The following is a 15,750-nucleotide window of genomic DNA, read 5'->3' as shown; positions in this document are numbered from 1 at the left end:
AATTGAGAATATTAGACAACTAGTTCTTGCTATCAAGGGATCTCCATTGCAATGGGAGGAGCTCATGAAGCGTGCAACTAAGTGTGGGCTGGATACAAACAAGGGTATTTCACTTGATGTGTCAACTAGATGGAATTCCATGTATTTGATGCTTCGAGATGCTTTGTACTACAAGAATGCATTCATGAGGCTTAAATCATCAGATCGCCGTAGGTATGAAAAAAATCACTCCTTCCCTGGTGAATGGGCCATGGCATTTAAATTGTTCCAATGCTTGAAGAAATTCTTTGATCTCACTGAACTGTTGTCTGATACTTTATATCCAACTGCAAATCTGTTCTATAGAGGATTTTGTGAGATAAAGATTTTACTAGATGAATAGTCTGTTTGTCAAGATACCACTATTAGTGCAATGGCTAGTTCTATGAGTAGGAAGTTTGAAAAATATTGGAAGAAATCATCCACTACACTTGTTGTTGACTGCTTTCTAGATCCTAGATATAAGAAAAGGCTTATAGAGTTCTACATGAGAAAATTCCATGGCATCTCATCTCAAGTTCATGTTGATGAACTTGTTGATGTCATGAAGAAATTGTACCAGTTCTATGCTGCTGCTGCTCCTTCATCTTCAAGGCCTAAAAGTGGGTTAAATGATGCTAAGGATATATATATATATATATATATATATATATATATATATATATATATATATATATATATATATATATATATATATATATATATATATATATATATATACAGCTGACATGTTAGTGGACAGTGGGGATGATGAATTAGAGAATTTCTTATATGAGTCTAATGGGCATGGTGCTGATGATATGAATGAGCTGGACAAGTACATGGTAGATCCGCCTCTGAGGCTCAGTGGTCAGTTTGATATCTTGGCATGGTGGAAGAAATAGACTGATGAGTATCCTATTCTTTCAAAAATAGCTCATGATTTGCTAGCTGTACAAGTCTCAACTGTCGCTTCTGAGTCTGCTTTTAGCGTTGGTGAACGTGTTGTTGATCCTTTCCATAGCCACCTTGATCCTGAAATGGTTGAAGCTTTGATATGCACGAAAGATTAGGCTGCTGCAGGAAGAAGAGGTTAGAAAAGCATCTTAGTTTTAGTTGTACAATATTTTATCATAATCATGTTTGCTGATATACGAGTCTTGGCTTACTTTGAATTTCAGATAAGAAGATTGGTTCTATTGTTGGTGATCTCGAAGTTATTGAGGCATTTGCTTCAAAGCTGAACATTGGGGTATTGTCAATTGAGTTATCTTGAAGTCACTTTGCTACATTGTTTGTTACTGTAACCTACTGATGCCTCCTATTTTTTGTAGGACGACGATGTCGCGGACAGCGATGACGAAGTAGATGGACCACATGGAGATGATCTAGGCTTCTTTGACATGTAGTGTTGTCTACTTATGATACGTTCATCTGTTGTGTGTTGGGCTATTGGCAGCTGGGCATGTTTTATTTTTAATTTGGACTTGTACTTGTGAGTTGAGTGTTGGACCAGTAGGTTGTCTCATTGTCTCTTGTCTGTGAGTGAGTTGAGTGTTGGACCTGTGGTTGTGCGTTCTGCGTTGTGCCATTGCCTGTGTGTGGTTGTCTTGCCTCATTGCCTGTGAACTATGATGTACTGTTATGACTTGTGTGCTATGTGGCTCAGTGGCTATGTGATGTACTGTTGTTCTGTATTGCTGTCAACCTGTCATTCTGTCAAGCACTCAAGCTATGGTGTGGATATGTTGCTGTCATTTGTTTGAATATGGATTATGCATGGTTGTAATTATTGCGTCGAGCTCACTGTTTTAAGTGGTTACATGTATATCGATGTTCCCATTTTTGTGTTATCGATTCCCGATTCGACGCGTTCCCGATTAAAATATTCTGTTTTCGATATCCCGTAATATCGAATTCGTTTTCCTGGCTTTTCCGATCCCGCTACCCTTACCGGTCATAAAATGCAGGAGCTGGAATGGTTATGTCCCGACCGTTCCCGACCGCTTCCATCGCTAGACTCAGCGTCCGAGCCAGCCGCCGCAGGATTGTGGTCTACTGGTTTGGTTTGCAGTCCGCCGCTGACAGCCCACGCGACAGGCACCAAAACATCCGGGTTTCCGGACGAAACCGCCGTAGGCACGCAGTCCCGGCACCGGCCGGCTGGCAGCAGCCATTGCCCGTCGGTCCCCACTCCCGGCCCGCGGCGCCCGTCCACCCCACTCCATCTCTCTCCTGTCTCCTCACGCGCTCCACGCACGCAGAGACGCGCACACAGCCTTCTCCCAGTCCACACCCGGCTGTCCCGCTGTCCGGCTGTCCCTCTCGGAGTCTCGGTCTCTGTTGTGTTTCCCTCTCGCGGTCTCGCCCTCGCCTTCTCACTTCCACCCAAAAACCCTAGTCGCCCATCTCTCTGCCCAAAACCCTACCCCGCCGCCGCCCGTACCTCGTCGCTGTGGTCGTCGCCGGCGCCTTCATGGACGCACGCTAAGTAAGAGAAATCGCTCGCTGGTCTCTCCCGAATCCTGCTCCTGTGTCTCGCGCTCTCGGTGGCGGCGGCGGCGGCGGGGAGAAACGCGGCAGCCAGGTAGCAGGTACTGCTGTTGTGCGTTGGCATCTGTAATGGAGGAGCCGAATGCGGGCGGCGCCGGCGCGGCGGCAGTAGAGGTAGCGGATCCGGCTGGCGCCGGAGTCGGGGCTAGCGCATCGCCATGGAGGAAGAACACACCACCTCCGGCGGAGTCCGGCGAGGCGGCCGTTATGGGGGCCAAATCCTGGCCCGCGCTCGAGGAGGCGAGGCAGAAGGTTGCCTCGGAGCCCCCCGCGAAGGCAGCGGCGGGCAATGCTGCTGGCAGCGATTCCGCGAAGGGGCCGCAGGGCCCCCCTCCGCTGTCGGCTCCATCGCAGGTATAATCTGTCCCTGGTTCTGATATGCTCATATGTATAGTTTTATTGTTCACTGGGTCTGTGTCTATTTGGGTGTAGCTAATTTTTAAGGTACTGTTGGTGAAAATGCTAGCGGTTGCTCGCTTCCGTGGATATGGGTAGTTATTACCTTTTTTGTGCTGTCTGGTTGAATGTAGGTGTTTGTCGATTCGTTGGCGAGTAGTAACGGATAGCTATTTTTATAGTAGTTCCAGCTTTTTGTCCAGTGCATTCATGTTAGATGTTGGGTTCCAGCTGACCAGGTTGCGCTATGTTTGTAGTATGTTACACTTGTCATGGTAACTCAAATTTGTCGCCTAGCTGAACTGCTGAAGCATCTTGTTTGCACTTAGATAGTATTCTTTTGCATGGCATGCCCCATTCGGGGGATCCCCTGTCCAAATTGGAACTTGTTCTGAATGTGCTAGACTTTTACCCAGTATCCTGTTGAACAGTTTTGACGCAAAACACCATTCTGAAGTCTGATAGGCATTGTGGTAGGTCTTGCAATTCCCATTCTTTCCTTCCTCTACTGCATAAACATTTCAATCCTTTTTGGTTTGGTTTTGCTTCATTACATCTCTGTATCACAATAAAAGCTGTGGTGCTTCTTTGGTTTTGTAAAGACATTATAGCATTTCTATTACTGATGCATATAGGATTAGAGTCACTCTTCCTAGGTTAGATCCTATGTGCATTTTCCATCTACTATTCATACTTTGCTTCAGTTTTATAGAAGTGGGCAAACATTTTCAGGTGGCTAGTCGTATGCACAAGTTTGATGGCCATGGAAATGGAAATCCCAACAGAAATAACCAAGCCCATCATAGAAATGGGCCCAGGAGACGTTTTCCTGCTGCTAATGGTGCACCACCTTACCCTCCACCAATGCATTATCCCCAACATCCAGGGCAGCCCATATTTTACCCTGTGGTTCCCAGTCCAATGATACTACAAGAATATTCTTACCAGCCATTTCCTATCCCGGTCCCGAATCATGACCGGCATGTTGGAAAGTCTGGTTATGAGAATTCTTTGCCTCCTTTTGTTCCAGTAGATCAAGTTGGTGCCCATGAAGGTAACAGGCCAATGCCTCCACATCCAAGAGGAGATCCTCATCTTTGGCGGCCTCCTGTTGGCACTCATGGCACTAGGCCCCATCCTGGTCCTGAAGGCCATGGCCATTATGGTCAGGCTTGGCAAAATCCTCAGATGTTTGGTACTAGAGAAAACACAAGCTTACCACAAGGTCTTGGGCCAAGAGCTTTTGTCAGACCAATGGTACCTCTTGGATACATCAATGGACCACCATATCCTGGTAATGCTCTACTCAGCAGTTATGACATGTTTGGAATTTGGATTTTTTCAGTTTTCAAATATTGATGAATGCTTTAAACTCAGGGCCTATCCCTCCCATGTATTATTACATGCCTTCTGTACCTATGGATTCAGTGAGAGGTCCACCACGCTACATTCAAAATCAACCAGCTCCTAATCCTGTTTTATCCCCAGAAGCTGCTGAGTTAAGATCTAATATACTAACTCAAGTGGAGTACTACTTCAGGTAAATTCTTATTATCTTCTTTTGAAGTTATAAGAAAGCATGATACCTACAAAAATAGGCACGTGGATTTGTAGCAATATGTTAATAGATTCTCACTTAATTTTAGTGGGTGCTGGGTAGGGGTGCCGAATAGTTTATTTTAATTGGATATTTGCCAGTCGTTAGAAACATGATCTTAAAAAGTTCAGTTTGATGTTGCACCATACTTCACTGTTGTATTGTCATTATGCAACATACATGCAAATACCAATACAGCCTACAATTTAAGACGACCTTATATGTTTCGAAAACATCAGGAGTGATTAAATGTTCTTTTAGCACAAGTGTGGCATGAAATCTTTTGTTTATTCAATCATTTTTTTTCAGTGATACAAATCTGGAGCATGATGATTTCTTGAAATCTTTAATGGATGAGCATGGTTGGGTTCCAGTTTCAAAACTTGCAGATTTCAAGAGAGTATGTTTTCTTTCCAGATTGCTCAATGTTGTATTCCTATTATTTTGCCCTTGTGCTAGGAAACAACTCTTTTGTTTTTTTTCTTATTTGCAGCTTAAGAAAATGACCGAGGATATACACCTGATATTAGATGCACTGGCAAGCTCAAGTCTTCTAGAAGTTCAGGTTGCAATGTTATTTTAATTGTCATTGTTCGAATTTCATGTTCTGTTTAGGTATTTGGTTTTAACTTATCCTTTTCTTGTCTACTGCCAGGATGAGAAGATTAGAAGGCGTTCTGATTGGTCAAAGTGGGTCTCGCTTTCTGGTACATCTGTTGCGAGCCCATCATCTGCCAGTATGGATAGCAGTGTGGGTGAGAAGAACATTGGTGGCTTTTCAAATAAGGATGCTTATTCTGAAGATCAAAAGAAGCATTGTCAATCTAAAGATATTAGATGTAATACAGATATTGGTATGGAGGAAAACGTTATTGATGAACAAGTGCAAGATTCACATGGTTATTCATTGAATAAGGACTTTTCTGTCATCAGTATTGATGAAAAGACTAAGAACCTTTCTGCACACCCTTCACACAAACATGAATCTTCTTTTAGATTTGGTGAAGTTCAGAAAGTGAGGTCGAAGATAAATGTACCTGATGCTCAGAGTGAAAGAGGTTTCTCTAATGGTTTCCCAAGTGACTTCTCTAGCTTTGGTGGTGACCAGAGCACTTTCTTGCTTGATGAGGAATTGGAACTGGAACATGTGGACCATTCATGTGATGACCTCTATTCACATAAAAGGTAAATTATAACTGGTATAGGATCAATTTTTCATGTGTTTATTAATTATTTTCTAGGTGTGTATGCATGTGGATGTGGTAGCCTATTTTTCCCTTCTCAAGGCAGAATAACTAAATACTTACGTTGTGTTTGGTTTGGTGCAAGTTTGCCCAAATTGGCCAAGCCAAATTTTGTCTACTTTCACCAATTTTAGCCACCATTTTGGTTGAGTGCAAAAGTTTGGTTTGCTAGCCTTCTCCTTTGGCCACCTTAATTCATCTTGATGGCCAAAGTTTGTCAAATCCTGGGCCATTTAGCAGCCGAAATTTGGCTTGGCTAAGAACCTAAGAGGTGACAAATTTGGTAGCAGACCAAACATACCCTAAGCCTTGTCAACTTTGCTTCCTTTAGCTATTGTTCATATGGGCTAGCTACCTAGCTTTTTCTTGACAAAGCAGGGTGGGCATTGGGCAAGAAATTCCAACATGTCCTTAGCCTACTGATGTATGTGTGATAGATGTGCGCAAATGTTTCCTTATCCATGTAACCTGTGCACTTGTATTTTCTTTTAGAACAAAAGGTATACAGTATACACTTTAGATAATAATAATACACCTTTTAAATAGTAGATAATATATTACTGTTATACATGTACTTGTTTGTCACTTTCAATCATGGCAAACTAGATGGCAAAGCCACAAGGAGAAATCTTAAGTTGCTATTTAAATGTCAGAAAAATATACACTAGCCATATTTAATGTCAGTATTTCACTAAAATATTATGTTTTAGTTGCATTATGCGTAAAATATTTTTTTCAGCAACTAATGGTCTGCTTCCATAGTAGAATGGTATATAACATCTTCATATTAAAAAAAATGTCATACTAGATGTCTTACCATACAGATCAGAAAGTCAGGCTGACAACATTTGTGTATAGCTCAAAGTAGTTCTCATGTTGTGCTCCATTGCACATCTCGTATGCTACAGGGACTAGAAGTTGTGCATGCATTAATGATTTTCTTTTGCAATATTTCTGTTTCAAGCAGGGGCAATGATGAGGATGAGGACTTTTTTGTTGATGATCAAGATGTTAGTAGGCTAATGATTGTCACACAGGTTGGACTTACATAATTCTGTGCATCTTGCTTTATTTATACAATGATATTAATGCCTAAACTTTCCTGTCTCTTGCCGTCATAACCAATAATGCACTTGAGTTAGCCTCTGTTGGTTTCTTAATATGGACAGTGATCAAATGGTTTTGGGTAAATCAGGATTAGGAATTCATTGTAATATAGACCCTGTATACAATACTCTTTTATTTGATGCATCCTTTTCATATCACATCTATCCTGTACTACCAAATCTAGAATTGTCGATTAACCCTTTTGTGTCTGTTGTTTTCCTGTTTAAAGATATTTGCATTCATGCCACTCTTTGTAATTGCATTGCTATTGGTGCCCTTAAGGAGAGCACATTTATAGTTTATTTGTAGGAATTGTTCTTCAATAAAATTTGTGGTGGACCAAACAGTACAATTACTTGTTGAGTGGCATGAATGCAATATGTAATGCCATACTGCACAAATGTCACAGCTTAGCAGGCCAAAACTACGCACTTGCTTGTTGAAGCTCCAGATTATAATTTTCTTTAACATCTGTAATCTTTATCTATCAATTTATTTTGCCACTGACTAGTTGGAGGTTAACTTGTCATATTTGATAGTGTTGGGGCAAATGGGTGATTCATTAGATAGCATTCCTTAAGTTGACAATATTGGACAGTTTTTTTGTTCAGTTATCTTTGATAGTATCTCTAGACTTCTGATGTGCATTTCACGCTTCGATGAGGAGAGCCTTTTTATTTATTCTGCTGACAATTATAAGATTTTAAAAAACTTTCTTGGAGCTGGTCCTGTTTGGAGGAGTGGTATTGCACCAGAGATTTATAGGATTTTTAAACTCAAGCTTCACTAAATTCTAACGGCTTGATCTGGATTCTGATTACCCCATATCCAAACAGGCCTTTAAGGGTTTAGCTCAGACTTGTGTGATTGAGATACTTTTGGTGTCTTACATGTATTTAGTCACCGTAATCATGCTTATTTGTTCTAGAATGGCTTATTGCCCTTGAGTAATGACTAACTAATTGTTAATTTCTTCTGCCAAACCATGCAATGGGTTGTATTGTATGTTTGCTTGGGCCTGGGGCTGGTGGGTTGTAGAGAACCCCTAACAGTTCAATAAAGTGCATTTATAACGCATGCTGAAATTATTTTCAGTTGAAAGGCAACATCCTTGTAAACGCCGGGGTCCCTATGTTTCTTCATTAGTTTTTACAATACAATTTGGTGTCCAAAGTATTTTGCAGATCGAGTTGATGTCTGAGATATGGAACTTGTGATGAGCTAGTGCTAAGCTGTACTCCGTATCATTTAATGACATTGAGAACATTTCACTGAGATATTGTTTCAATTTTGTATCTCACAGGATACTAGGTTAGAAAAGGATGACAAAAATCGCAAAAGTATACCACAGGCGTTTTCAACTGAGGAAGCTTCAAGAATAAGTGATGCCTTATACCGCTATGAGGTGATGTGTTACGGTTCATAGCATTACAAAGTGGGGAAATTCCTTATATGCCACTGGCCAATGCTCATCGGACATTGTCATGCTATCCATTTGCCTGTTAACCAACAATTGATTGGCTGAAAAAAGACTATTTGGTCCTTATAACGAAGTTACCTCCCAGTTAACACCTCTAACACGTCTGTGAGAACATAGATTGCTGGTGGTTTTGCTCCAGTTAATACTACCTACTTCTCCGATTCGTTTATCCTTATATTTAGGGTAAATTGAGCAAATGCTTCCTTCGTAAAGTTATAAGCTCATTATTTCAAATTCTCATCTATGAAAAGTTGCAAGGTGTTTTGTAACCTTCAGTGTCAGCTCCCAGGTAAACTTATTGGTAGTAATAGACAATTTTTCAATTGTGTTCCATGTTGCTGTTTGAGTCTTGGACTCTGTATCATTGATTCAAATGTTTGCTTATTTAAATTTGGAGTCATTGAAATAAGTGTGTTGGAAACTTGGAATAAGTGTATTCCTTGTGGGGCTACATTTGAATCAAGCTGACTTGAGGTCAGGCTTGAATGTCTTGAGTGTCTGAGCTTAATTTTACTAGCTAGCTTTTTTTGCTTCTCTTAGAGGGCATTCTGAGACTCCGCTTTGTATACGATGATCTTCTATTTGGTATTAAATTCTACCTTTTGTTCTATTCTCATGCTAATATTGTACTATTAATTCTGACTTCAGAAACTTCATGGTCGACGCACTGGTAATCAAAGAAGTTCCCAGGCTGATCCTGCAGATGTTGATTCTAAACCAACCAGTGGTTCAAAGGGGAACCATATTGGCACTGGGACTAATGGTACTGAAGAAGCTGGACAGCCCATTCCACGTAGGCGCCAAAATAGAGGCAATAGAAAAGCGCACGGCTCACGTAAACAGAGGTTCTTTGCTGGTAATTTTGTGAATAATCCCGATCAATATGGTGGTGTATTAGAAAGTCCTCCAGGCAATTCAGTTGGATATTTCTATGGATCTACTCCAGAAAATCACAGGTGGGTCAACAATTAATCCTTGTCTACTTCAGTAAAACCTACCTAATTGCTGCCTCAAATTGCTGTTGATTTGATGATTCCACTGCTGTCTAGTTATAAAATCTCAAAGCTGAGTTCATCGCCTCATGGAATTCCTACTGGGAGCTCGCCTGTTGGATCTGTGCCCAAATCTTCTCCACAATCTCACCATCTTACTTATCATCTTTTAGAAAAAAATAAACTCCAGCAGCAAAGGTAAATGTCTTATGGCGTGGAAGTGTATTATAAGTTAATGTTCTTTAAACATTATTCATCTGTTCTCCTCCGTTCCATTTCCTCTTATATATATATCAACCTTCTTGTTTTGAGTGAAGGTACAATAAGTTCATAAATCAATGCCTTGTGGAGCGTAAGAAATTAGGCACTGGCCAGAGTGAGGTACAGTTCTCTCCTATATTTATCTGGCACTCGTATCTTTGTAAACACTAACTAGCGAAAAAGCATAAAGCTGATTAGGTTTAATCTATACGTGCCATTACATTGTCTTCGTGATTATGTCAGTTGGACCATCAGACTTATGATTATACTACATGTGCCCTTCTTCTTTAACTGAAAAGTTATATTTTTCATTACTATTGACATGTGTGCTTTCAATGGTCTGCAGCAAATGAACTCACTGTATCGTTTTTGGTCATACTATCTAAGAGATAACTTTAACGAAGATATGTACAATCATTTTAAGAAATTGGCACTGGAGGATGCTGCAGCGAGCTACAGATATGGTCTCGAGTGTCTATTCAGATTTTATAGGTATGGACATCGTAGTTTGAAGAATAGCCTTCCAATTGCCACTTATTTGCATTTTGCAGCATCTTATTTGATCAGTACTACCTCCATAATCTTTTATAAGTCGCGACTTGATATGACACGGTCTCCTAAATCATACTTTGACCATTTATTTATTTATTTTATATTGTTAAGGGTTATAATAAACTTATGATAATTGGATAGTATATTTGATTACAAATCTAACCGTATTGTAATATTTAAAAAAAATATCTAAATTACCGGTCAAAGTTTTTAAAGTTTGAATCTTAATATGCGTGTGCATCTTTTTGCAATAGAGCAGCATCAATTATTACCTTTTTTTGCAGTTATGGTTTGGAGAAAAACTTCCAACCCAATGTCTATGAAGATTTCGAGAAGCTTACTTCCGAATTCTACCATAATGGCGATCTTTATGGACTCGAAAAATACTGGTACGTGTTATCTTTTTATTTGTTTGCATTCCTCTTTTGTGAAATTGTTGCTGGAGATTATTTGTTTATCTTTAGCGAAGGAATGTACTGTTGCTCAAACTCTACGATTACATGTGAACTTACTGTTATAGTGTGACCCTATGAGTAGCTGCACGCATGCAGTTCATTCAATTTCTATATATTGTTATTCATGCAGTTTCTACATGAAAGTGGTGTATGCCAGGAAAACTGGTGGTCCAACTTGATAATGGAATCTGCAAATGGGAGTGGAACTTGTCTGATTTGTGCTCATGATAGTCACTGACATTGACTTTTTCTAATTGCACCAGGGCATTTCACCATTACCGAAATCCAGATAGCGGCCCCGTAGATAAACTTCCAGAGTTGGAGAGGCTCCTGAGGGAGGAGTTCCGGACCCTAGAAGACTTCAACAAGGCAAATGAGAAAGCCCGAGAGACGGCAGAGAAAGGAACTCGCATCAGTAGCAGTAGTGTGGCGGTGGCCGCTAGTCATAGCAAGGCTGAGACTAAGTAGATCTGAGCCCGGCATGAAAATTTTTGGTGGTCGCCCCAGAAAAGGAGGAAGTAGCGTTTTCTTTTTCTTTGCGGAGAAGTAATGATTCCAGTAGACATGTGCAGATTTTGGTATACCCCCCCTCCTGCCAATACCTTGTGTTGTGGCTGCCCAGGAAATTTTCCTCCCTTTTTTCATTAGCTTCCTGGCACCAATGTGGGAGTTGTACATAGATAATTTTCTCTTGTTAAATGGACAAATAATAGAGAATGGAGTTTAAAGACGTGGTTGTGGTGGCTCGGTGCTGTTCTTTAGGGAGTGGGCTCTGTTGGTTTAGCATGCAATAATGTCGTGAAAAATGGTGGCGTAATCATCTTGATAACTTTTTTTTGAATCTTTTTCGAAATTTAAAAATGATGCAACAAATCCTATCTATCTTTGAAACCTTTTCTTTTTTTTTCCTTCTAAACTTGTGGTAGAACAAAAATGATGTCACTTTAAGAAAAATGATGTCAGGGCCATTTTGAAAACTAAAACTTGGCGCCACAATGTCACTCATTTGAAGAAAAATCTTGCGACAGTTCCGTACTTGCTTTTTAAGAACTGAAGTTGGAAAGTGAAGCCACAGCAACAATAGTGAAGTGTTCTTTAGGCATGCCGTTTGTTCCGTTTCGAGTAGTGTATCCTTGGATCTGACGACCGCTATGGTGGCGGATTTGTTGGTCCAATGTTGGAGCACGGAGTAGCAGCACCAGAGGCTGGATTTGACTTCGCTGTTCTTCAACGATCAAGGTCCATCCTTCGTGGTTGGATAAAGCAATTTTTTACTTCGATTGCTTCGATTTTTTTTATATAATCTGTATGAAGGTCAATGTTTGTGTCTGATGAAGATCACAACATATTCTCGGTTCAACTTTCAACCTTCAGCGCTGCAGTACATAAGGAAGGCATTTGAAAGTCTTTTGTCTCCATTGTTCGACAATAGTGATGGTTCTTGAAGGCTTCTGTGAGATTTGGCGTCGAAGCTCCTACTCAAATTTCATTCTACAGTGCTCTTCTGCCTGGATACTCTCCTTGGGAGCCGTTAAGGATTTATATCCTGTTGCTAGCTGTCTGTTTGCATGTAAGATCTCGTTTGATGCATGTGTATTCACTTCAGTCCACGTGTGTTGGAGTGTATTGGAATGAAACTTAGTTCAACTTCACTCCAATCCATTTCAACACATATGAATTAAGATGAATACATACGTATCCAAACAAAGCCTAATCGAGAATTTTTATCTATACTCTTTATACTCTCGGTTCAATGGTCTTATATATAGGTCTTTCTTAAAGAAAAAAAAAGAAAGTAGCTAGGGAAAGCGTGGTATCACTCAAAACTCACCACTAGGCAATTTGACAAGCACTCCCTCTGCCCCCATGATAAAAACACATTTAAGCAGCATGTTTGCTGGTTGATTACAGTCAGAACTTATCAGTTAGTCAACAGTATTTTTCTCTAATAACAAATTAGCACCAACCGAATTTATTAACCCATACAGCGAACAGACCTAAGACCTTAATAAATATGAAAAATACTGTAGCCCATAGAAAGTACAGCTGACATAATTGGCAATATAAAGATTGGAGTAGTACACGAAAACAGTGGCACTACAATTATTATGTGGCTAAAATTTCACAACAGACAACAGACAAAGTATCGTGTCGCCTACTATATATACAGTAAAGAGAGATATTTTAGATAAAGTTTGAAACACAAAAGTCGTTTTTATTTTGGCACCGAGGGAGTAGCAGCTAGGGCCGGACAAAATACTTTTCGACTCATGGCTGGCCTCATGGCTGGCTCAGCTCGGCTCGACTCGGCTTGTTTTAACTTTTTTACGAGTTGAGCTGAAAGTCTAGCTCGCTATTTTAATGAGCCAGCTCGCGAATTGCTCATGAGCTGAAACGAGCTAAGGCCTTGTCAGGTATCGATATTAGGGATACCAAAAGCAAAAAAGTTAGCGCCCACGCTGACTTCCCCGGATGGCTCGAGACGTATTAAAATGTCTCGCCTGACACTAAGGCCGTGGGCTCCGTCTCGCCCAACCTCAAGGCCATAGGCTCCGTCTCGTCCGACCCCTTGGGTGTAGGTTCCGTCTCGCCCGATCCCAAGAACGCGGGTTCCGTCTCGCCCAAGGCCACGGGCTTCGTCTCGCCCGACCCCATGGGTGCGGGCTCCGTCTCGCCCGATATCAAGGACGCGGTTTCTGTCTCGCCCAAGGTCGCGGGCTGCGTCTCGCTCGACCTCAAGGACGTGGGTTCCGTCTCGTCCGACGGGGACCCATACCGCCGCCAACCACTCCAGGTCCAAGCGTATGGGCCTGGGTCAAAACTCTGAAGCCAGGGAAGAGGCTTGGCACGTCTCGATGTAACCTGTGGCCATGCCTGGACCATACCTAGGGATTCACATCAAGAACAATGTCAGGCAGTGCCGGTGCTGTTCTGCCTAATCCTCGTACGGATGATGACAGGCGCGTCAGTTTACCACGACGTCCGTCGGGACGGAGTGAAACGCCATAACCGACAGATGACGCATGTGCATGGCGCCAGTGACGAATAGGGCTGCGACATGGAGCCGTCCCTATTAACATCTACAGGATCAGCGGGACCCTACATGAAGGAGAAGAAGGACCCAGCAACCCTAGAAGCCTTCTTCTCTCCCTCGTTCTTCTACTTTTCCTCCTCTGTAACCCGCGCTTTTCCTTTGCCTACAAAAGGGGAAGCAGGGCGCCCCACGGGGGATAGGGAAAGAAGAGCACGACACAAGCACATGGCTGAGCGGCAAGCAAGCTCTCAGCACCCATTCACTTCTTCCACCAGAGACTTAGGATCCTCTCCCGCCTATTTGTAACCCCTACTGTAAACCAAGTGCCGGTAATACGAGCATCAGCGAACTAGACGTAGGGACATTCCGCCCAAACCAATATAAACCCTTATGTCCTCCGAGCACATTATCCGAGCCAGACGTGCAAATACAAATTTACTCGAAGGTGGTCCGAAAACACCAGCAGTTGGCGCGCCAGGTAGGGGCTTTTTGCGTGTCTCGACGTCCACATGAGGCCTCGGATGGCTAGTCACGGCGTCAGCTGGGTCCCGAGCGCGCACGTGCGCTTCGGGAACCTGGACTTCATCGTTACGACGGAGAGAGAGTTGGCGCAGGTTCCCACTGCCATCAAGCCTCTCCACTCCGCCGGCCTCAACATGATTGTTGAGACGCTTGAGGAGCTGCAGCTGCACGCATCGGTGGCCTACGCCCCTAGGAGCGACCAACTCCTCGGCTTCCATTACCGAAGGCTAGAGCGCCAGCTCGGAGCCTTCCTTGGACCCTAACCGTCCTGGGAGGACCTGCGCCGCCTCACCTTCTCGTTCGCCAACGTCATGATGCAGCTTACTGGAGGAGAGCCGCTCTCCTCGGAATACCTCATCCGGAGCGCCCCGACAGTGCTCCCGTTCAGTCTACGTAACGCCATAGAGATCATTGGCCACCTTATGGCGCAGCGCACGCCCCCATCCCCTACGAACAACGAGTTCATGGGGATGACCGAATACATCATGAAATCTTTGCATGATCTTGTCGTGGGAGAATCAGAGTCACCCTTCAACTCTGACTCCAGCAGGGGGAGCCATCACCCCTTGCAAGAATGTTTCATGGCAGGTGCCCCCGAGGGATACATCGAAAGCATCCACAAGGGAGGGGCTACCCCAACAGATGACCTTGACAATGAGGTCGAGGGGGATGTAGGGGACCCACCTCTCCTGCGGGTAGAGCAGCTAAGGGCACGGCACCAAGAGCTCAATGAAGCATGACTCTAGTTCGAGCAGGAACGCGCAGAGCTAGAGCGAGAGATCGAGCGCCACGAACACGATGGGTGTGCACGCGCCGTGGCCCGCGACGTGAACCAGAGGATCATCGAGGATGATGAAGTCCTTCCACACTTCTCCTGGGCAAGCCAGAACATCGTTGCCGTGATGTCCTTGCTCTGGGGGCTTTCGGAGCCCTTGACACCCGAGGATCGTTAGGCCCATCATGAGATTCACACGCTACTCGAGCGTGCGACGACGCAGCAGGCCGAGAGCTCACTATCTCGATGACGCAAGATCGACGCCAGCTAGCGCGTGTCCTCAGAGCGACCCGACAGGGATGTGTCAGTAAACCAAGCACAGCGAGGCGGCAGGCCACGTGCCGTGGCCCCGGTGCATGAGTGTGGGGGATATACCCCCTGGGTACCACAAGATGGTACATGGGCCGCACCATCCGAGGTGGCCCGGCCCATAAGATCAAGGCGTGCACATCAAGATTACAAGTTGTACTAGATATTGTAATAGTACCAAATTGGATACTTTACTTGTAACCTTGTCTCTTTGGAGTATATAAGGAGAGACAAGGGTCCCCTAGAGGACAGGTTAATCTGTATACATCTCAATACAATACACCAAAGACACATGACGTAGGGTATTACGTCGACCAGACGGCCCAAACCTATCTAAATCGCTGTCTCTGCGCCTTGTGTCACCATCTGGTTCCTAATTACACGCAACGTCTACCGACAATCTACCACCACGGGCACCCCCCTCGGTGGACTGCCGACTATATTTCATCGACTAG

At 43.1% G+C, this 15,750-nt stretch overlaps 1 protein-coding gene across 2 annotated transcripts; it reads left to right on the top strand.

Moving 5' to 3' along the window:
• Window positions 1–2,204: 2,204 nt before the first annotated feature.
• LOC136451915 (la-related protein 1A-like) lies at window positions 2,205–11,394 on the top strand. Of its 2 annotated transcripts, none has more exons than XM_066452596.1 (14): window positions 2,205–2,925; window positions 3,700–4,261; window positions 4,345–4,507; window positions 4,874–4,964; window positions 5,058–5,129; window positions 5,220–5,749; window positions 6,773–6,845; window positions 8,219–8,320; window positions 9,044–9,351; window positions 9,445–9,585; window positions 9,705–9,768; window positions 9,995–10,140; window positions 10,485–10,589; window positions 10,919–11,394. In XM_066452596.1, the coding sequence occupies exons 1-14, from the start codon at window positions 2,641–2,643 to the stop codon at window positions 11,121–11,123; spliced, it is 2,847 nt and encodes a 948-aa protein (XP_066308693.1). In that variant the 5' UTR covers window positions 2,205–2,640; the 3' UTR covers window positions 11,124–11,394. The 2 variants fall into 2 exon arrangements, with proteins under 2 accessions (XP_066308693.1, XP_066308694.1); XM_066452597.1 differs by having other exon boundaries at window positions 2,206–2,925; window positions 6,776–6,845.
• The last annotated feature ends 4,356 nt before the right edge of the window (window positions 11,395–15,750 follow it).

This window comes from Miscanthus floridulus, chromosome 5 (assembly GCF_019320115.1).
Source record: "Miscanthus floridulus cultivar M001 chromosome 5, ASM1932011v1, whole genome shotgun sequence".
Taxonomy (NCBI): domain Eukaryota; kingdom Viridiplantae; phylum Streptophyta; class Magnoliopsida; order Poales; family Poaceae; genus Miscanthus; species Miscanthus floridulus.
Note: the sequence above shows the minus strand (reverse complement) of the source record. Positions and strands in the feature narration are given on the sequence as shown.

Coding starts and splice junctions, on each gene's coding strand:
- LOC136451915 (XM_066452596.1), top strand. CDS start 2,641: ATGGAGGAGCCGAATGCGGGCGGCGCCGGCGCGGCGGCAGTAGAGGTA. Junction 5,130..5,219: donor CAAGTCTTCTAGAAGTTCAG/GTTGCAATGTTA, acceptor GTCTACTGCCAG/GATGAGAAGATTAGAAGGCG. Junction 10,141..10,484: donor TGTCTATTCAGATTTTATAG/GTATGGACATCG, acceptor CTTTTTTTGCAG/TTATGGTTTGGAGAAAAACT.